We start from the raw sequence: 23,732 nt of genomic DNA, 5'->3' as shown, positions 1-23,732 counted from the left end.
TAGCCTGGCCAGCTAATACTGTAAACGCCAATGTTACAGTTGACTAGCCTGGCCAGCTAATACTGTAAACGTCAATGTTACAGTTGACTAGCCTGGCCAGCTAATACTGTAAACGTCAATGTTACAGTTGACTAGCCTGGCCAGCTAATACTGTAAACGTCAATGTTACAGTTGACTAGCCTGGCCAGCTAATACTGTAAATGCCAATGTTACAGTTGACTAGCCTGGCCAGCTAATACTGTAAACGCCAATGTTACAGTTGACTAGCCTGGCCAGCTAATACTGTAAACGTCAATGTTACAGTTGACTAGTCTGGCCAGCTAATACTGTAAACGTCAATGTTACAGTTGACTAGCCTGGCCAGCTAATACTGTAAACGTCAATGTTACAGTTGACTAGCCTGGCCAGCTAATACTGTAAACGCCAATGTTACAGTTGACTAGCCTGGCCAGCTAATACTGTAAACGCCAATGTTACAGTTGACTAGCCTGGCCAGCTAATACTGGAAACGTCAATGTTACAGTTGACTAGCCTGGCCAGCTAATACTGGAAACGTCAATGTTACAGTTGACTAGCCTGGCCAGCCAATACTGGAAACGTCAATGTTACAGTTGACTAGCCTGGCCAGCCAATACTGTAAACGCCAATGTTACAGTTGACTAGCCTGGCCAGCCAATACTGTAAACGTCAATGTTACAGTTGACTAGCCTGGCCAGCTAATACTGTAAACGTCAATGTTACAGTTGACTAGCCTGGCCAGCTAATACTGTAAACGTCAATGTTACAGTTGACTAGCCTGGCCAGCTAATACTGTAAACGTCAATGTTACAGTTGACTAGCCTGGCCAGCTAATACTGTAAACGTCAATGTTACAGTTGACTAGCCTGGCCAGCTAATACTGTAAACGTCAATGTTACAGTTGACTAGCCTGACCAGCTAATACTGGAAACGTCAATGACTAGCCTGGCCAGCTAGTCATTGCCTGGCCAGCCAATACTGTAAACGCCAATGTTACAGTTGACTAGCCTGGCCAGCCAATACTGTAAACGCCAATGTTACAGTTGACTAAGCCTGGCCAGCTAATACTGTAAACGTCAATGTTACAGTTGACTAGCCTGGCCAGCTAATACTGGAAACGCCAATGTTACAGTTGACTTGCCTGGCCAGCCAATACTGGAAACGTCAATGTGCCTGCTCAGGAAGCTAGTGTTTCATTAGCTATCTCTCTGTCAGTCAATTACATTTTTAATCATATTTTGTATCTAGCTGCATTCTTGAAGACATATTCTATCATATAATTTGCATAGAAACCCAAATAAAAGCATATAGATTGAAAGACGTGTGTGTCATGTATGCTAGAATGGAGGTTTAAAAAAGACTGCTGCATATGTATATTAGCCAGCAATACACATGGTATAGCCTACACATATATACAATCTTCTCTGCTCTGTACTCCAGCACTTTGGATTTGAAGTGACACAATGACTTAGAGGTTACAGTACAGACTGTCAGCTTTTAATTTGCGGGTATTTTCATCCATATTGGGTGAACTATGCACATTTTTACATAGTCCACCCCCCCCCCCCCCCATTTTAGGGGACCAAAAGTATTGGGACATATTCGCTTATATGGATTAAAGTCGTCAAAAGTTTCATATTTGATGCCATATTCTAAGCACGTTATGATTACATCAAGCTTGTGGCTCCACACATTTGTTGGATGCATTTGCATTTTGTTTTGGTTTGTTTCAGATTATTTTGTTCCCAATAGAAATTAATGGTAAATAAGTGTCATTTTGGAGTCACTTTTATTGTAAATAAGAATAGAATATGTTTCTGAACACTTCTGCATTAATGTGGATGTTACCATGGCTACAGATAGGCCTGAATAAATCGTAAATGATGAGTGAGAAAGTTAGAAGCACAAATATCATACCCCCGAGACATGCTAACCTCTCACCATTACAATAACAGGGGACGTTAGCATTTTATATCATACCCCCAAGACATGCTAACCTCTCACTATTACAATAACAGGGGAGGTTAGTGTTGATAATTGGATATGGAGAAGGGCGAGCCGGTCAAGGATCGATTCGGACAAGGTGGTAAATTGTATGACAAGTGACAGTTTTATTCAGAGTGAAGATATCTGGTACAAGCGTATACGGTCTCGTTCCTTTAGCTCATAGAGAACCTCCAGAAAAAAGCCCAGATAACAGAATGCATAGACATTTTATACAACACAGAAAGTAGGTTGAGTCTGGAAGTTCTGGTCCTTTGGTTGGTTCTGGACAGGTTGTTGTCTTCTCAGATTGGTCCGGATGAGCTGTGCGTCATCCTTCTGAGTCTTGCAACAAAAGTTCTTTGTTATCAAAATGTTCAGCTAAAACAGGAGATTTTGTGTGTGCGTAGTCAGCCCTCTGTCCTTGAGTATGTGTGTGTGTCTGCACCCTTTTCTTATCAGTGTTTCTGAATGTTCTGTGTCAGCCATCTGTCTCTGGGTGTGTGAGAAACCCTGCTTAGAAAGAAGTTAGTTATAACAATGTAATAGCAATATGCTTGTGTTATTTTCAAATGGTATTTATTACAAATCCCTCTCTTCACGTCTCCAAAGAGACGTGACATAAACTAGGTAAAAGTAAGAAAAGCAAAAGTAAACAACCAGGGAAACTTTCTCAGAGAGAAAGTTTTGATTCCCTCTCTTCACGTCTCCAAAGAGACGTGACATAAACTAGGTAAAAGTAAGAAAAGCAAAAGTAAACAACCAGGGAAACTTTCTCAGAGAGAAAGTTTTGATTCCCTCTCTTCACGTCTCCAAAGAGACGTGACATAAACTAGGTAAAAGTAAGAAAAGCAAAAGTAAACAACCAGGGAAACTTTCTCAGAGAGAAAGTTTTGATTCCCTCTCTTCACGTCTCCAAAGAGACGTGACATAAACTAGGTAAAAGTAAGAAAAGCAAAAGTAAACAACCAGGGAAACTTTCTCAGAGAGAAAGTTTTGATTCCCTCTCTTCACGTCTCCAAAGAGACGTGACATAAACTAGGTAAAAGTAAGAAAAGCAAAAGTAAACAACCAGGGAAACTTTCTCAGAGAGAAAGTTTTGATTCCCTCTCTTCACGTCTCCAAAGAGACGTGACATAAACTAGGTAAAAGTAAGAAAAGCAAAAGTAAACAACCAGGGAAACTTTCTCAGAGAGAAAGTTTTGATTCCCTCTCTTCACGTCTCCAAAGAGACGTGACATAAACTAGGTAAAAGTAAGAAAAGCAAAAGTAAACAACCAGGGAAACTTTCTCAGAGAGAAAGTTTTGATTCCCTCTCTTCACGTCTCCAAAGAGACGTGACATAAACTAGGTAAAAGTAAGAAAAGCAAAAGTAAACAACCAGGGAAACTTTCTCAGAGAGAAAGTTTTGATTCCCTCTCTTCACGTCTCCAAAGAGACGTGACATAAACTAGGTAAAAGTAAGAAAAGCAAAAGTAAACAACCAGGGAAACTTTCTCAGAGAGAAAGTTTTGATTCCCTCTCTTCACGTCTCCAAAGAGACGTGACATAAACTAGGTAAAAGTAAGAAAAGCAAAAGTAAACAACCAGGGAAACTTTCTCAGAGAGAAAGTTTTGATTCCCTCTCTTCACGTCTCCAAAGAGACGTGACATAAACTAGGTAAAAGTAAGAAAAGCAAAAGTAAACAACCAGGGAAACTTTCTCAGAGAGAAAGTTTTGATTCCCTCTCTTCACGTCTCCAAAGAGACGTGACATAAACTAGGTAAAAGTAAGAAAAGCAAAAGTAAACAACCAGGGAAACTTTCTCAGAGAGAAAGTTTTGATTCCCTCTCTTCACGTCTCCAAAGAGACGTGACATAAACTAGGTAAAAGTAAGAAAAGCAAAAGTAAACAACCAGGGAAACTTTCTCAGAGAGAAAGTTTTGATTCCCTCTCTTCACGTCTCCAAAGAGACGTGACAAAAATAGCTAAGACAAGCAGAGACAGGGAACTTTTTCAGAAGGAAAAAGTTTTGATTCCCTCTCTTCACGTCTCAAAAGAGACGTGACATAAAAAGCTAGATCATATTAAACCCTCAGGTCCATCCCTCTATACACTCTGTACCAGGTGGGCTCGTCGCCACCCGGGAACTTAAAACCTTCACAACAGGGAGGACAAACATCACTTTTTATTCATTCGACAACATCAACTACAGCGAACCAAGGGTCCCCCTCTGTCAGGCCCACTCTCCTGCGAAAGCTTGATTTCGTATCAGCCTCTCCAACTGGAGCATCAAGCAGCGGCATCATACCATAGGCCCTTTCCACATCTGTAACAGACTTCTTCAAACAAGGTATGATACAGGCATTACGGAACATGAGCATATTAAAAACAACAACTTAGGGTCAGAAATCCAGTAATCATCACTGTAGTGTACTTACCAAACCAACCACCCAGCCAGGGGAACAGTCCACTCTCCTCCACACCTGCAAGACCCCCCATCTCCACCGATAACCTTGCCAACCCACTCAGAGCTTTTTGAAATGCTCCCATCCGAACTAGTATTGTTAGGGACAAACGTGCAACACTGTTCTCCAAACATTTTACATACGCCTCCCTGGTCGGCCAGAATCATGTCCAGTGCTAGTCTATTTGGTCTACGAGGTGGCATCCAATTGTTCAGCCACCCCCGTAAGTGCTGTGTGGGTGTATTTAACAAATCATCATTAATTATAGTAGATATAATTGATCCAGGCATTATGCTTAGCATCAACAATAGCTGGGCCAATGATGGGCATCAGATGCCACAGGCCATCATTCCTGTTTAATGTCTGGAATTCGTGGGGGACCCCTATTGGGACCCCCAACAGGTTGGTGTGGATGTTATCTGTACTCTTGGACCAAGGAGCGTCACGTTTCTGCCGACTCCTGGGTTGGTCCCAAGCCTCTGTCATGTGCAGCTCCCAAAAGTTGGTTAGCTGTAACCTCAATAATAGGCAATGGTGTTTATCAGACTGGCCAAAACACATGTTCCCTGATAATCTCCTTTCAAAATGGGGTCAACCGCCTGGCAGGTCCTCACATCCACCATACATCAGCAACACCTCTAGTTAATAGTGACATTAGTGATGCAGGCAGCAGCAGGGAACCTCCCATAGTCCATACCTCTACCTGTACCAGTGTTACAGCTGTAATATCCCCCATATGCCTTAACCCCCCATGGTGTCTTCTGGGAAGGGACTTCTGGGAACACAAGACTCAGAGTTTTACACAGGGTTGAATTTGGCTTAGTATAATAGAAACTTTCCAATATGCACATCCAACCTTTCCCATTGCTTAGGGCAAATGGGTGAGCAGCCAGAATAGGTCTGGCATGTCCACATACGACACAGTCCTTTCTATTAAGTGTTTTGGCAGTGTATCTCATATAGGCCAACCACATGTTCTCCCCACCCTCATAACCAGAATCAGATTGGTCACTATCTGAGATGTCTTTCACATTTATTACCTGTACCAGATTGGAGAGCTTAGGTGGTGGTGTGGGACTTGGTCTTGAAGTGGTGGAGGAGGCCGGCTGAACCTGGTCTGTTGGAACTGGTGGTGGTTCTGGCAGTACTGTGATGGTAACATCCCCATCGTATCCTAAACAGACAACTCAGGACCACAAGCAATCCTGTAAAGCCCCACCCTCTCCCAGAGAAAACATCACCAGCAAGAAGCCAGACACACCTTCACTTCTATGAACAAACACAGGGATGGAATGACGGGAAAAGGAAATTTTCATCCGAGAGATGGCCCCCAGAATTCTGTTAATTCCAGTTCTCCTCTCGGACACTGTGCTTGTTCGACAGTGTCAATGTGTCTTACCCTCCCGCAGTGTGATATGAATCCGGGTAGCTACTTCAGCTAGCTGTTACCAGGAGTCCTTGGTATGGTCCCCCCAACAGGCCTCAGGGACTGGATTGAGTGAGTTCACCTGTAATTCACCTGTAGTGCATAAAATCTTGGACATACAGGTTTGGTTAACAAACAGTTTGTCATTTGTTCTATCTGATTATATATTTAACTTCTATGCCTATTTATTAGCTAGAATTTTTTTTAAAGATTTTTAAAGATTTTTTTTATTAGTTTATTATCCAATAGGCCCCATCCTATCCTAGACCACAATGTACCCCTCCCCCGTTTGATACCTGGCTCTGCCCAGGTATCAACCTTATTACATTTTCTTATGTTCTACATTATTATGTAGGAGCGCCCCTTTTATTTTCCACATGTCCAATTCTCCCTTTTGTCTCCATTCAGTAACTGTTATCTACCCATTCTGTTATCTCTGTCCTGGCACCCCTTCCAAAACTCCCTTCTCTGCTCTCAAACCTTCAAGGTCTCAGCAGTGCGGGGAGGGCCACTCTGTCTGCCCTTTCCCTTATCTGTCTGTAGCTTGGTCCCAAACATTAACTAAGTGTCTCACTGTTTTGACTTTATCTAAAATCATGGATTTAAAATTAACAACATGTCTTATAGTGTCAATCTCTAAAGTCCTTACATAACCTTAATAAACCTATCTCTATCTTCTTATGGCCAAAACAAATGCTAACCATATAAATTCCTTTCTTTACTAATAAGCTCTCTATCACTTTTATTTCCATGCCCTATAGGCTTAAAATATCTCCTGTTCAAACCAATTCAATAACAGCCCATTCAAAACCGTCATCGCCAATGTTTAAAAACAGAATCCTGACTCCTCTGTGGTTAAAACTACAATTATGGTCAAGAGTTATAAACTCTATTATATCAATTTACCTCAAAACTAGTATTCCCAAATGACCACAATTTCATTATCCTCACTACATTTCCCCTGTGGGTGATCAATCCACACGAAAATGCAATGAAGACAGGTCAAGAGGTTACATCACCTCCTTACATTCGTGTTTCATACTATATCTAGATTTACTAAAAGAACCCTTTATCTTAACAAAGTCCCTTGTCTAAATAAAACTCAAAGTAAAACACCTAATATTATCTTGTCTCTCGGAACACGGAAAACCCCTTAACCCAAAACGTTTACCACAAAAACAAAACCTAATAATTATGATAATACCCTTAAATCATTCGTTTTAAATTTCCCCGATGTTTCATGTACTAACCATACAACTGTGATAAACGTACACTGTCCCTTTAAAAACTCTCATGCCTGCCATACCAGGTTGCGAGTCGTTCTTTGTTCCCCATAATGAAAACAGATCACGTTTAGAATACGTTTACTTATTGTTCGAATTCTCTGGTGTTACCTAAACCAAAACCCATAACTTTCAGCAACTTTTGAAAAGTATCTCAAAGCTATAATGTACACATTTTCCCTCTAAATGACACAACCAATTTTCTCTAGCATAATTTAATACGGCCACACCCGGTAAATCATTATCAAATGTTAAATATACAGGTTTAGTACTTTTATCAAATAGATTAGTATAGTTCAAATAAAGATATGCGTTTACTAGCGCTCAACCTGTATTCAGAACGCAGCAACTAGCCAATATAATACCAAAAATGACTGTCTTATTCATGCCTCTAGGCAAAACATCTAGTTACTCCAACTAAGTTTAGCAGCAAAACTATCCTATAAGTAAAATCAACTTCTCAACTCTTTCCATTTCAAAGTGTAAACTTACCATATACTTCGCTAAATTTATATCGCATGTCAGCCAATCCATAACAATAATATCATTAGTCTGTAAATTGAACCTAAATAAGTTATTAAATGTATTCTCTCTACTCCGAATTGGTTCTAAGTTTTTTCTGTCATCAGCACTCAAACAGGCTCCCGTTTGCTAAGAGACCGTTGAGTGCTGCAATACTGCCATCTTCTGTCCATTCTCTGTACAGCTCTAAGAGTTATGAGTGTGTATTTTTTACATTAAACATTTACATTTTTCCCATTATGAACATTACCCTTTAGACGTTGAACACTTAGACTTTAGACATTGGAAACATTACACTTAAACATTGAACATTTTTCAACCTGGCGCCTACAAACACAAATAGACTATTCTTCACCGGACAATCGCCCGGACTATTGAATAAGTCTAGCCTACTCCTCACCGGACACAAGCCGGACCATACTAATAGGTCTTGACAAACTTTACCCCACTCGTCACCGGTCACAGCCGGACTATATGAATGGGGATGGAACAAGCCTATCCTTCACCGGCTGAATAGCCGGACTATTGAATAGTGCCTATCCCAATTTTAAGCCTACCCTTCACCGACTGAATAGCCGGACTATTGAATAGTGCTTACTATATTCCTCACCGGTCACAAGCCGGACTATACGAATAGATCTTTTTATCACATTAAGCCTATTCCTCACCGGTCACAAGCCGGACTATATAATAGCGCTTTTAACACAAATTAAGCCTATTCCTCACCGGTCACAAGCCGGACTATATAATAGCGCTTAAGACTTACAAATTATTCCCACATATGTTCACTTCACTGTCGTTCACATGTCATCTATGCTCATAAATTTAAACAAGAATTCTTACCCAGACTCGGTACCACTGATCAAAATTTGGAAGAACTATACGACAATATGCAAAGTTTGATTTAACTGGTCTTGCTTACCTTATTTATGGTCGACCAGGAGATCAGTTTCTCGAGCTGAGCAGAACTGCTGTCCTCCCCCCAAAAGATTTCACCTGTCCTCCGTGAACCGTCCTTTCACCAACTCGCCCCCTCACATCTATATCAACCACTCTGGACCGGGTATCTAGGCAACCATCCTCTGCTACCATGTTTCTGTTGATAATTGGATATGGAGAAGGGCGAGCCGGTCAAGGATCGATTCGGACAAGGTGGTAAATTGTATGACAAGTGACAGTTTTATTCAGAGTGAAGATATCTGGTACAAGCGTATACGGTCTCGTTCCTTTAGCTCATAGAGAACCTCCAGAAAAAAGCCCAGATAACAGAATGCATAGACATTTTATACAACACAGAAAGTAGGTTGAGTCTGGAAGTTCTGGTCCTTTGGTTGGTTCTGGACAGGTTGTTGTCTTCTCAGATTGGTCCGGATGAGCTGTGCGTCATCCTTCTGAGTCTTGCAACAAAAGTTCTTTGTTATCAAAATGTTCAGCTAAAACAGGAGATTTTGTGTGTGCGTAGTCAGCCCTCTGTCCTTGAGTATGTGTGTGTGTCTGCACCCTTTTCTTATCAGTGTTTCTGAATGTTCTGTGTCAGCCATCTGTCTCTGGGTGTGTGAGAAACCCTGCTTAGAAAGAAGTTAGTTATAACAATGTAATAGCAATATGCTTGTGTTATTTTCAAATGGTATTTATTACATTAGCATTTTATATCATACCCCCAAGACATGCTAACCTCTCACCATTACAATGACAGGGGAGGTTAGCATTTTATATCATACCCCCAAGACATGCTAACCTCTCACCATTACAATAACAGGAGAGGTTAGCATTTTATATCATACCCCCAAGACATGCTAACCTCTCACCATTACAATAACAGGGGAGGTTAGCATTTTATATCATACCACGCTGACCCTCAACATGGGGACCCTCAGGGGTGCGTGCTTAGTCCCTTCCTGTACTCTGTTTACCCGCGCACGACTCCCAACACCATCAAGTTTGCTGACAACACAACGGTGCTTGGCCTGATCACTGAAGATAATGAGACAGCCTATAGGGAGGAGGTCAGAGACCTGGCAGTGTGGTGCCAGGACAACAACCTCTCCCTCAACGTCAGCAAGACGAAGGAGCTGATCGTGGACTACAGGACACAGAGGGCCGAACACAGTCCCATCCACATCGACAGGGCTGTAGCGGGTCGACAACCTTAAGTTCTTAGTTGTCCACATCACAAGGGAACTATCATGGTCCAAACACACCAACACAGTCATGAAGAAGTCCCTCCAACGCCTCTTCCACCTCAGGAGACTGACAAGATTTGGCGTGGGCCCTCAGATCTTCAGAATGTTCTACAGCTCCGTCATTGAGAGCATCTTGACTGGCTGCATCTCCGCTTGGTGTGGCAACTACTTGGCATCCGACTGCAAGGTTCTACAGAGGGTAATGCGTACGGCCCAGTACATCACTGGTGCCGAGCTCCCTGCCACCCAGGACCTCGATACCAGGCGGTGTCAGAGGAAGGCGCCTAAGTCAAGCCAGGCTGTTCTCTCTGCTACCACACAGCAAGCGAAACCGATGCATGAAACCAACAGGACCCTGAACAGCTTCTACCTCCAAACCATGACTGCTAAATAGTTAATAGCTACCTGCATCGACCCTTCTTTCACTAACTCTTTTGACTCATCACATACACTGCTTCATCTATCCTGTTGCCTAGTCACTTTACCCCTACCTACTGTCTATGTACGTATTACCTCGTACCCCTGCACATCGACTCAGTGCTGGTACTCCTTGTATATAGCTATGTTATTACCTCGTACCCCTGCACATCGACTCTGGTACTTCCTGTATATAGCCGTCACTCATTGTGTTTGTTTTTCAACATGACAATGACCCAACACACCTCCAGGCTGTGTAAGGGCTATTTTACCAAGGAGGGTGATGGAGTGCTGTATCAGATGACCTGGCCTCCACAATCCCCCGACTTCAACCAAATTGAAATGGTTTGGGATGAGTCGGAACGCGGAGTGAAGCAGCCAACAAGTGCTCAGCATATGTGGGAACTCCTTCAAGACCGTTGGAAAAGCTTTCCAGGTGAATCTGGTTGAGAGAATGACAAGTGTACAGAGCTGTCAAGGCAAAGGGCGGCTAATTGAAGAATTAAGAAGAATTAAAATATATATTTTGGATTCGTTTAAACCTTTTTTTGGTTACTACATGATTCCATAGTTGATGTTTTCACTATTATTCTACAATGTAGAAAATAGTAATAAAAAAAAAGAAAAACCCTTGAATGAGTAGGTGTTCTAAAACTTGACCAGTAGTGTACCTACATCTGTCTGGAATGAAGTAACTCAGACATTAATAACCAAATCACTTTATTATGCACGCCTGTCTCTCTCTGCAGACACTTACCCAACACTTAAATACATGACATGGTGGGAATTCAGCATTGCTCAACATTGACGCACATGCTTTAATAAAATGATAGATATATTTACAAGATAAGCAACTTCTCTCCCAAATGTGAACATTCCCTGATCCCGTCCCACACCACATGCCCTTTCAACATTCACCCACGTTTAAAAGGAACTTCAGCAACAACAAAAAAAAAACGAAAGAAAAACCACAAACCATGGGGCTTTAGTCCAATACAACCCAGCAATATATGGAGTTCATTACCTACATCAATATGGCCGTAACAGAGGTCTATATACAAGGTAGTGATGCGTGGAGTCTCTCTGCCAGTCGGTGTGACAGACCAAAGCATGCCTTAGACTGACGGCTTTAAAAAGGAAAACCAGTCTATAGAACGCCTTCCCAAGAAGGTAAACCGCGTTTTATAACACCAAGAAAACTAATAAACTTTATGGACAGAAGAGTCCCCCCCCCCCCCCCCCCAGGATTAAAGTAGTATAAAAAAAAACAAATTAAGGCACAATTAACACTTTGACCATTTCATGTCCTGGGGATTGTTCCAACATCCGGTAGTGTAGCTTGGAAACAGTCGATTGATTAGAACTGTCAGCTGACCTTCCCTTTGTATTCCCAATCAATCAGAGTGATTCTAAATATGTTGTGGCAAGGACCTTTCCTGTTTCAACATGACAATGCCCCCGGGCACAAAGCAAGGTCCATACAGAAATGGTTTGTCGAGATCTTTATGCCTCTGTTCACATTTACACAACAGAGACGGAAGGAAATTTCTATAAAAATGTTTTGTGTTTTTCTGTTTTCAAATAGACTAACGACACAAAGACAAGTTCATGTCATTCAAATCCCCCTGAAACAGTTTCATCACTGGTTTCTGTTAGTGGTGATCTGTATGGTGAGGAGTCAGGGCCCGCCCATCCAGCACTGGGCTATCCAACCAGAGGAAAATGAGCACTTGAGGGGGGGGGGGGCTTGAGAGGGAAGAGGAGAGGGGGGGGCTTGAGAGGGAAAAGGCGAGGGGAGGGGCTTGAGAGGGAAGAGGAGAGGGGGGGGGCTTGAGAGGGAAGAGGGGGCTGTGGGGGGGCCAGGTGCTGTCAGCTGTTTGGGTCAAGGCTTTGGTTGGTGGTGTGAACAGAACAGGGCAACAGTTCAGTCATGTTTCAGGTGGTCCTTGATGTCCTCCTCATCTGTGTACTCTGACGGCTCATCCCCGGGCTTTAACAGTCGACCAACATAATCATATTTTTCTGAAACGAGAGATCACAAGGGTCACTCTAAATCGAGCACAACATATATCCTACCAGGGCCTAAAACAATGTGGTATATTGGTCAATTTAATGTAATACTCTGACCTGAGTCTTTTAATCAAAATATCAGACAAACGTTCAGCTGGCCCTTTAAGGTTACCTTGGTAACGGGGCTATTCCTGTCATGTGTGCCCGTGAGAATCTCACTAGAGGCCAATGTCTCTTTGCTAACAATAGATACAAAGCAATCAAGTTTGTGAACAAAACAATGGTTAAATAACCAAAAACACAAAGTCTCACTTTGGTAGACATTCAAGTCAATTAGACAAACTTTTATGCCTGTGCACATTGCTTCTAAAATAAAAATCAGCAGCATTTCATTCAGTGCACACAGCCTCCCAGCGCGAGGTGGGATAGCTATAATGTTAGGATTCAGATTTCTTTGTCCATTACCAGCATGAAACAAAATGGCAGAAATACTTTGAAAAGAGCTATTGCTGCATTTATTCTACCAGAACTCACAGCTGGCACACGTGGCCATGCTTCTATTTTTATAATGCTCACACTAAAGGCCTGAGTGTGACTACCTGCCATGGCTGGTGAATTAGAAGTTCTTAGCCGCCAACGGGAAAATCTACCCGCATCTGGCAGGTGTTTTAGGCCCTGTATCCTACATGTTGTTCATACAGCTTACCCATGAACTGCCTCTCCCATTCTCTGACGGACTCCATCTGAACAGCGTTGAGGTCTGACAGGTCATCATACTCCTCCCTCAGGGCGTCTTTCTCCAAACAGAACGTGGCCAGACCCCTCGATGCATCCCGGCCCGCAAAGATACCATATGGACCGTCTGTAGGGAGAGAGACAGTTCAGTAAACAGAATATATACCTACTGAATTTAACTGTGGTTCAATTCTACCAGCACCGTCTCTAGCAGGGATCCTCAACTACCAGCACCGTCTATAGCAGGGATCCTCAACTACCAGCACCGTCTCTAGCAGGGATCCTCAACTACCAGCACCGTCTATAGCAGGGATCCTCAACTACCAGCACCGTCTAGAGCAGGGATCCTCAACTACCAGCACCGTCTCTAGCAGGGAACCTCAACTACCAGCACCGTCTAGAGCAGGGATCCTCAACTACCAGCACCGTCTCTAGCAGGGATCCTCAACTACCAGCACCGTCTAGAGCAGGGATCCTCAACTACCAGCACCGTCTAGAGCAGGGATCCTCAACTACCAGCACCGTCTCTAGCAGGGATCCTCAACTACCAGCACCGTCTAGAGCAGGGATCCTCAACTACCAGCACCGTCTAGAGCAGGGATCCTCAACTACCAGCACCGTCTAGAGCAGGGATCCTCAACTACCAGCACCGTCTAGAGCAGGGATCCTCAACTACCAGCACCGTCTCTAGCAGGGAACCTCAACTACCAGCACCGTCTATAGCAGGGATCCTCAACTACCAGCACCGTCTAGAGCAGGGATCCTCAACTACCAGCACCGTCTAGAGCAGGGATCCTCAACTACCAGCACCGTCTCTAGCAGGGATCCTCAACTACCAGCACCGTCTAGAGCAGGGATCCTCAACTACCAGCACCGTCTCTAGCAGGGAACCTCAACTACCAGCACCGTCTAGAGCAGGGATCCTCAACTACCAGCACCGTCTAGAGCAGGGATCCTCAACTACCAGCACCGTCTCTAGCAGGGATCCTCAACTACCAGCACCGTCTCTAGCAGGGAACCTCAACTACCAGCACCGTCTATAGCAGGGATCCTCAACTACCAGCACCGTCTCTAGCAGGGATCCTCAACTACCAGCACCGTCTATAGCAGGGATCCTCAACTACCAGCACCGTCTCTAGCAGGGAACCTCAACTACCAGCACCGTCTAGAGCAGGGATCCTCAACTACCAGCACCGTCTATAGCAGGGATCCTCAACTACCAGCACCGTCTATAGCAGGGATCCTCAACTACCAGCACCGTCTAGAGCAGGGATCCTCAACTACCAGCACCGTCTAGAGCAGGGATCCTCAACTACCAGCACCGTCTATAGCAGGGATCCTCAACTACCAGCACCGTCTAGAGCAGGGATCCTCAACTACCAGCACCGTCTAGAGCAGGGATCCTCAACTACCAGCACCGTCTAGAGCAGGGATCCTCAACTACCAGCACCGTCTCTAGCAGGGATCCTCAACTACCAGCACCGTCTAGAGCAGGGACCCTCAACTAGATCCAGTCGCGGAATGATTTCTTGTACAGAAGGTCGGGGGGACCGAACATAATTACAAATAATTTGTAGACTGTAAATTGACCACAAGAAGCCCAAACAGATATTTGATTATATTTTAATTTCAAACCTTGCTTACATTTGCATACGTCACATGGAAATACTTGGTTAGAGTTCCAAAATTAAATTCACTTGGAGCTGATTTCCTGGTGTTACTATCTTATATCTAACAAAGAAAATACAAAATAAATGTACATACAGTGCATTGGGAAAGTATTCAGACCCCTTCCCTTTTTCCACATTTTGTTACATTACAGCCTTAAACGGATGAACCCCCATGCTGAATCTACACACTACACAATAATCAGACAGCAAAAACACTGTCTGATTACTTAAGTATTCAGACCCTTTACTCAGTACTTTGACGCACTTTTGGCAGCGATTACACCCTTGTCTTCTTGGGTATGGCGCTATAAGCCGGTCACACCTGTATTTGGGGAATTTCTCCCATGCTTCTCTGCAGATCCCCTCAAGCTGTCAGGTTGGATGGGGAGTGTTGCTGCACAGCTATTTTCAGGTCTCTCCAGAGATGTTCGATTGGGTTCAAGTCTGGGCTTTGGCTGGGCCACTCAAGGACATTGAGACTTGTCCTGAAGCCATTCCTGCGTGGTCTTGGCTGTGTTGTCCTGTTGGAAGGTGAACCTTCGCCCCAGTCTAAGGTCCTGAGCAGGTTTTCAAGGATCTCTGTACTTTTCTGTTCATCTTTCCCTCGATCCCGATGAGTCTCCCAGTCCCTGCCGCTGAAAAAAATCCTGGCAGGCATGATACTGCCACCACCATGCTTCACCGAATCTTGAATCTAATGGTCTGAGTCCTTCAGGTGCCTTTTGGCAAACTCCAAGCGGGCTGTCATGTGCCTTTAACTGAGAAGTGGCTTCCGTCTGGCCCGATATGTGGAGTACTGCAGAGATGGTTGTCCTTCTGGAAGGTTCTCCCATTTTCACAGAGGAACAGGGGAGCTCTGTCGGAGTGACCGTCGGGTTCCTGGTCACCTTGCTGACCAAGGCCTTTCTCCCCCGATTGCTCAGTTTGGCCGGGCAGCCAGCTGTAGGTAGTTTGTGTGGTTCCAAACTTCTTCCATTTAAGAATGATGGAGGCCACTGGGGACCATCAATGCTGCACAATCCTGTCTCGGAGCTCTACTGACCATTCCTTCGACCTCATGGTTTGGTTTTTGCTCTGATATGCAGTCAACAGTGGGACCTTATATAGACAGGTGTGTGCCTTTCCAAACCATGTCCCATCAATTGAATTTAACACAGGGGGACTCTAATCAAGTTGTAGAAACATCTCAAGGATAATCAATGGAAACAGGATGCACCGGAGCTCAATTTCAAGTCTCAGAGCAAAGGGTCTGAATACTTATGTAAGTCTGGTATCTTTTTTATATTTAATACAGTATAGAGATGAAACGGAAAGAACATTTCATATCACGACTATAGTGACAAATTATCCCGGTTGTCGGCAGTATCCCGGTTGTCGGCAGTATCCCGGTTGTCGGCAGTATCCCGGTTGTCGGCAGTATCCCGGTTGTCGGCAGTATCCCGGTTATCGGCAGTATCCCGGTTGTCGGCAGTATCCCGGTTGTCGGCAGTATCCCGGTTGTCGGCAGTATCCCGGTTGTCGGCAGTATCCCGGTTGTCGGTAGTATCCCGGTATTGTTAAAATGTGCTGGAAATGTTCAAAAAGTGCTGATACACTGAAATGTCAACAAGTTTTATATTGAAAACCAACAAACAAATAAAATTAGCAGCACTGCACTTTATGCATAAACATTAAAATAATAACATGAAATATGGCAGCATGTGGCCGTGAGGAAAGTTTCCCTGGTGAGGTTTAGGGTAACCCTGGTGAGGTTTAGGGTTAGGGTAACCCTAGTGCAGGTTTAGGGTTAGGGTAACCCTAGTGCAGGTTTAGGGTTAGGGTAACCCTGGTGAGGTTTAGGGTTAGGGTAACCCTAGTGCAGGTTTTAATGAACACAACCTTCCGTAAGCAAATCAAATAAACCAAAAAGAATGAGCAGCACTACACGTTTTGACGTGGGTGCATAAGCAGCCTCCCTTTTAAACACTTGCTCTAGTGTCTGTCACAACTGTAGATGAGGGACCAGTAGCATCCCTGGGGTTGCCTGCAGCACGGCCCACTCTGGAAACAAGGGAATAGAAAATGTATTACTGTTGTTACATTTATAATTATTATTAACTCACTATTTCTTCTGTGTTGCATTTGAGTATATGCAATGACCCGATTTACATAAATACAAAGTCTTAAGACAGTGAGTAATTGCAATGAGCCCAACAATTGACATGTACAGGAGTCTATAGTGTTTCTCCTGTTGGAACACTTACAACCAAGTCGACGGATTTTAAATGAACAAAATATGTTGGTTGGGTGACTAAACTCCATAGCGTGTTATCGTGTGTAATGGGGGAATAGAGTAGGTAACACTGATTCAGCTTACATTATTGACAAGCTATTAGCAAGTTAGACAGATAAAACCATGACATTTTCCCCCATTCCCAAGTCCCCACATCATGCATTGAGCTAAAAATTCACTTACCTTGCATTCGCTATAAAGTCGTGGATGGTGGTCATGAAAATGATTCAAGAGATTTGAACTGTTGCCCACTTTCGCAGAGATTTATTTTTTTTTTTTGCATTTTCTGCAGACAGGGTGACCATCTTCGATTAAGTTTCCCTCAGCACTCTTGTAAAAACCCAAAATACGACCACACTTCTGACGTAGTCCTCTTAGAATGCTGAAAAATCTCCTGAGCGCTGTCACTGCCTTCCGCCATGTTTTCACACAAAACAAAAGTCACGTTACATGCTGTGCCTGCGTCAGACTGTTGCTAACTTTACTTGATGCTGGACAGTATTTACCGTGAGTTTTTCAAACCGCGGTAAATCAAACACCGTTTTAATGATAATTAAAATTTGAAACGGTAATACTAACCGTCGGGAATTTTTATCGTGGTTTATTGTGAAACCAGTAACCGTTTCATCCCTAATACAGTACTAGTAAAAAGTTGATACCTACTCATTCAAGGGTTTTTCTTTATTTGTACTATTTTCTACATTGTAGAATAATAGTGAAAACATCAAATCTATTAAATAACACACATGGAATCATAGTAGTAACCAGGAAAGTGCTAAACAAAATGTATTTTATATTCTTCAAAGTAGCCACCCTTTGCCTTTGACAGCTTTGCACACTCTTGGCATTCTCTCAACCAGCTTCCAGTCACCTGGAATGCATTTCAATTAACAGGTGTGCCTTGCTAAAAGTTAAATTGTGGAATGTCTTTCCTTCTTAATGCGTTTGAGCCAATCAGTTGTGTTGTGACAAGGTAGGGCTATCTTCTGTATACCACCCCTATTTGGTAAAAGACCAAATCCATATTATGGCAAGAATAGCTCAAGTAAGCAAAGAGAAATGACAGTCCATCATTACTTTAAGACAAAGGTCAGTCAATCCGGAAAATGTCAAGAACTTTGAAAGTTTCTTCAAGTGCCGTTGCAAAAACCATCAAGCGCTATGATGAAACTGGCTCTCATGAGGACCGTCACAGGAAAGGAAGACCCAGAGTTACCTCTGCTGCAGAGGATAAGTTCATTTGAGTTAACAGCCCCTCAGATTGCAGCCCAAATAAATGCTTCAGAGTTTAAGTAGCAGACACCAACATCAACTGTTCAGAGACTGTGTGAATCAGGTCTTAGTGGTCAAATTGCTGCAAAGAAACCACTACTAAAGGATACCAATAAGAAGAAGACTTGCTTGGGCCAAGAAACACAAGCAATGGACATTTAGACCGGTGGAAATCTGTCCTTTGGTCTGATGAGTCCAGATTGTTGGTTCCAACTGCCGTGTCTCCGTGAGACACAGAGTAGGTGAACGGATGATCTCCGCATGTGTGGTTGCCACCGTGATGCATGGAGGTGTGATGGTGCTTTGCTGGTGACAATGTCAGTGATTTATTTAGAATTAAAAAGGCACATTTAACCAGCATGGCTACCACCTCCAGGCTGTGTAAGGGCTATTTGACCAAGAAGGAGTGTGATGAGTGCTGCATCAGATGACCTGGCCTCCACAATCCACCGACCTCAACCCAATTGAGATGGTTTGGGATAAGTTCGACCGCAGAGTGAAGGAAAAGCAGCCAACAAGTGCTCAGCATGTGGGAACTCCTTCAAACTGTTGAAAAAGCATTCCAGGTGAAGCTGGTTGAGAGAAGGCCAAGCATGTGCAAAGCTGTCAACAAGGCAAAGGGTGGCTACTTTGAAGAATCTAAAATACAACATTTTTGGTTACTACACGATGCAATGTGTTATTTCATAGTTGTCTTCCCTATTATTATATAATGTAGAAAATATGAAAAATAAAGAAACCATTGAATGAGTAGGTGTCCCAACTTTTTACTGGTACAATACATTTCCAATTTTTAAAAAAGTACCTGTTTTTGCTTCATCATTATGAGGTATTGTGTGTAGATTGAGGATTCTTTTTTATTTTATCTATTTTAGAATAAGTCTGTAACGTACCAAAATGTGGAAAAAGTCAAGAGGTCTGAAAACTTTTCAAACGCACTGCAAGTATTGAAATTTAGGCCCAAGTAAGTTACGGTGTTAAGACTAAACAGGATGAGCTCTTAGCCCTAAAGCTTGATGGTGGTTATACAAGTCTGCTACACGAAGCCTACTAATAATAACATGATAATAATAACAATAAGGAGATCAAGGAAAAAGGAGGGTTATTGTTATAATTTGACAATTTGGAACAGTGTAAACTAGGGATGCACGATATAAATCGGTAAACATACCGTAAATTGGCCGATATTAGCTACAAATGCCAACATCGGTATCGGCCGATGTCTATCGGTAACGGCCGATGTCTAGTTTCGCTTAGGCGAAATCCATTAAAGCTAAGATAATGGAATTCATTGCACTTGACAATCAACCGTTCTCTGTCGTGGGTGATGTTGGCTTTCGCCGACCGGTCGAGCACCGGTTAACACTACCAAGTGCGCTATTTTTCAGATGTTGCCCTACCGGAGTTACACAGTAATAGCGTCACTGCTATTAGCTTCACGACATACTATGGAACGCCGTTTGCGTGTCAAAAAAGACAGTAGCACTGTCAAAGCTGTACAAAAAAGTCAGCAAACACCGGACACATACGATGTGTTTACAATACCGCGTTGGTAATAAAGCATCATTTGTTCGACCGCAACTTCTGGGGTAGCTAGCACCAATACAGCCAGCCTGAAAACAATGACCAGTAAAAACTGCAGTCGTTTTCATTCTTAGCAATGATTTAGGAATCCTTGTAAGTATTAGCTAGGTAGCCACTTGTTGTTCACCTATTGAAACTGAACTTCAGTTCATGAAAATAAATAGCTAGCCAGCTACTTAACAGCTACTTGCCAATCGCATTATAAAGTCAAGAGAAGAAAAGGCCTGGAAGGAGGAGAGATGACTAGAAACGATTTGGTTGACCGCTTTATGGATTTTGCGCTAATTGTCGGAGTAGAGGACCTTGGGCATTTCAGGTAAAATAACTCAATGTTTATATCCCAGGACAAATTAGCTAGCAACAGCAAGCTAGCTAAATAGGACAAATGCTAAATTGCCATACATGTTTAATGCTTTTCGACCTGTCCCCAAATTAATATAATTGGTTCAGAGTTTGTGATCGCGTTTGTTGTGGGGGGACAATACCCTGTTCAGACAGGTATTACTAGACGTTGGTTTTGTAATTATTATACAAGCATGTGCGTTATTCCAGAGGACGATTCATACATGATTAGTTTTTTTACTGCCCTCTGTAATTCTTACTTTTTTCAAATTAAATTGACTCGTGACGGAAGCCTGTATGTTTTAATTGTTTACATCATGTCTAGACAATAATACGCTACACTGACAACTCGTGCTTGGCTGCTAAATGTACTGTATAGGTCTCGTCATAATATTTAAAAGTGTGATCATAATCATAGCGATCCATCCATGGTAGATGTCCTTCCTAATAACAATGCCCCCCATTCTATTTGAGCAGCTGAACAGTATTTGCACTTGACTATAGATGAGGAAGTGAACTTGCCATTTCCCAAAAGTTTAGCGGTATGCTGCTTTGTGATCTATTGCCTAAGACAGGTCTCGCCAACCCTGTTTGTGTAGAGTCACCATCCTGTAGGTTTTCACTCCAACACTAATCTAGTGCATCTGATTAAATAATTACCTGGTTGATAAACTGAATCAGGTTAGTTACAACTGGGGTTGGAGTGAAAACCTACAGGAAGGTAGCTTTCCCGGAACAGAGTTGGAGAGCCTTGACCTGGTACACCAACAGACAGACAGGGTTTCATTAAATAAGCTATAGGCAATACTTTTTATTGCACATTTAGGCCCAATTAAACTGATGTATTTGGTGACGTTCAACTTCAATTCACTGGCACTAAGAAGAATTGCTTAGCCACACTCATTGACAGCCTAATATATACTTGAATATACTTTTGGTGAGTTGACGAGGCATTGCTAGATTACCAAGATATAGCCTATACGCACGGTTCTGGCTGTCTCTCCCTCGCCTGCTCCGCTTTCTCTTCACCATGACCAACACTAGTTTGGTCTTCGGACTGTTGCGTGTAGAATAGCTCAGCCTACTCATTGATAGCCCCTACTTTAGTGAACTTGCACGAGTCATTGCAAGCCAAGAAATTGCAAAATACAGCATTGCGATAGCCTATATCTTTTTTGTTTAAAAAGGCAAGTCATTTAATTAAATGATGGCCTAACAGGTCTCCCCTAACTCAGACAACGCTGGGCCAATTGTGCGCCGCCCTATAGGACTCCCGTTCACGGCCGGTTGTGATACAGCCCGGGATCGAACCAGGGTATAAAGTGAGGCCTCTAGCACTGAGATGCAGTGCCTTAGACCGCTGCGCCAAACGGGAGCCACTTTTGATGACCGGTTATGACGGTCAGCCTAGTGGCCGACATGCCTACCTATGCCACTCCCATCTCTCTCGTTAGCTTGCTGTGAAAGATGGGAGAGTGTGTTCGAAGTAGACCACGGTTTCCTCTTCTGCAAAAAAAACTGAATCTTAGGAGTCGATTCCAAGCTTTAACACCCAGAAATGGGAGTACACGGAAAAGGCGTCGATTCTTTTGAAGTCGATTCCCCACCACTAACTAAAACAGGGGCTTGGTTTTGACACGCTTTTGGGAATAACTAGCTAGATAGCTCAGGTTAATTAGCTAACGTTAGTTTACTCTTGGTCCCCGCTTAAGCAAAAGCAAATCAGTCTTTAGCTAACGAGCTAGCGAGTTAATCTGCATTTGTACGTTACCTATGTAACAACAAGTTACGCAAATGTTAACGTTAGCGCTAAATTATCTAGTTTACTTGAGCTAGCTAGTTACATTAACATTAAATCACCAGCTAGCTAACGTTAGCTAGGTCTATAGTTGCTTACTCAATTTTTTAAAACAACTTCTGATGCAGGTTTTTGTGGACATTTCCGTAATACTTTAACTGAGTGATGTAACGTTAACTAGTTAACATGCGTCAGTGTAGCGTTGCTTTTGTAGCTAGCTCAACTAACGTTAGCTAACGTAAATTAGTACAGTAAACATACACACGTGTCTAACTACAACCTAGAATAAACTAGCTAACAAGCCATTGCAATGCTAACATTGCAAAGTGCCAGACTAACTAGCTAGCTAAGTTAGTTTGCCAACGTGCTAAATGAAAACACTAAAATAACTGCTTGGGTAGCTAGCTGCTAACTTGCTTTATTGGAGTTAGCCGGCTAACTTTACCAAGCTAGTCGAGGCTAACTGTTGCGCCCAAACAACCGATATCATCCAGTGTGTTATTTTCCATTAACGGATTCTTACCTCGGCCATAAAACGTTTTGCCGGTGGTAACATCGAATACTTTCATATTAACTGCCATCATGATCCGGGGGTTTTGCAGTCCATCGTATTCCCTCAGTTGTTCCAACGTGAAATCACCTCTCCTCATCTTCGGAAGAGACGAGGCCTCGCTTCCTTTGGCCGCGTCATCGACAATTCGTTTACCCCATCGCCGATAAATAACATAGCAGATCGCAACAACTAAAACTAAAATACTTAAATTTAACAACATCCCGCCAAGACTGAACGCGTCCGACTCATCTGAAGTCCCCAACCCGCCACTAGTGTCAACTGCTCCACTCGTACTGTCTCCATCGTCCGCCATATTGTCGATAGCGCCTTGCCCACAAACACTCGCCCATTTGGGGTTTCTCATCAAATATGATTGGCCTGCGTCAATAATTCAGGGAGCTCATGCTCCACTGCGGAGCAACACAAGCGAGAAAATTGCTATTTGTTGAAGTGATAGTGACAACTTGTGTGTTTTTTGGCGAGGTAATGCAATTAGCAGTTTCTTAAGGGCACTAAACACAGTTAGCCATTTAGAGTAAGGATTAAGGACAGGTCTTTCTTGTGAAATAAATAACAATCGTTCGTAGGCATTTTTAACAACGCTTTTTTCTGATGCAAATCAATTTATTGCATCCGCCATGGAGTCCAGTTTCATAATACTACCTTCTGTCCTAGTTGTTTGCCGTAGTTTTGAAGTAAAATCGGAAAATAGGACTTATTTTCGGTGCACCAACTCGACTTCTGAACATTCTGTGCCCAACCCATTGTGTCACGTAGCAATGCCATTAACTAGCGTAAACCTTGTGGGTTAACCTCAAGTAACTTGACATTAACACAGCCACTTGGTGAAACCACAGATAAAACAATGAGACAGATATTTCACCAGATGTTTAAATGTGAAGCGTCCGGTTGGCCTTTCCGCTATCTACCAAAAATGGTAGTGAAAGGAAGCCCAGTGTCCGGTAGTGGGAGAAGATAGAACGAGATTCTGCAAATTTTCTCATCGGTAAAACATTGATCTCAATACAGTTTTTTGTTTCCAAAACTAGAATCTGTTACGAACAGAGTGGACTACGTTTCGTAGACATACATAACCCTTTGCCAAAGGTGTAGAAAAAAAGGTACGTTGTTTAGAAGGAGTAAAAATGCAAATTGAATTATTGCACAGGTGCCGACCTCTTTCCCTGTTCTGCCCACTATGCCAAATTTATTCCGA

At 43.0% G+C, this 23,732-nt stretch overlaps 1 protein-coding gene across 2 annotated transcripts; it reads right to left on the bottom strand.

Moving 5' to 3' along the window:
* Positions 1–2,105: 2,105 nt before the first annotated feature.
* On the bottom strand, positions 2,106–23,295 carry LOC129811254 (membrane-associated progesterone receptor component 2-like). Of its 2 annotated transcripts, XR_008752860.1 has the most exons (4): positions 22,487–23,295; positions 12,997–13,152; positions 5,490–12,302; positions 2,106–5,224 (listed from the first exon to the last, which is right to left on the bottom strand). XR_008752860.1 is itself a non-coding variant. In XM_055862417.1 (3 exons), exons 1-3 carry the CDS (start codon positions 22,878–22,880, stop codon positions 12,205–12,207), a joined length of 648 nt encoding a protein of 215 aa, XP_055718392.1. In that variant the 5' UTR covers positions 22,881–23,295; the 3' UTR covers positions 2,106–12,204. The 2 variants fall into 2 exon arrangements, 1 of the variants encoding a protein (XP_055718392.1); XM_055862417.1 differs by having other exon boundaries at positions 2,106–12,302.
* Between the last annotated feature and the right edge of the window lie 437 nt (positions 23,296–23,732).

This window comes from Salvelinus fontinalis, chromosome 15, assembly GCF_029448725.1.
Source record: "Salvelinus fontinalis isolate EN_2023a chromosome 15, ASM2944872v1, whole genome shotgun sequence".
NCBI classification, from domain to species: Eukaryota; Metazoa; Chordata; class Actinopteri; order Salmoniformes; family Salmonidae; genus Salvelinus; species Salvelinus fontinalis.
The sequence above is the reverse complement of the archived record's forward strand: the minus strand, read 5'-3'. Positions and strand labels throughout refer to the sequence as shown.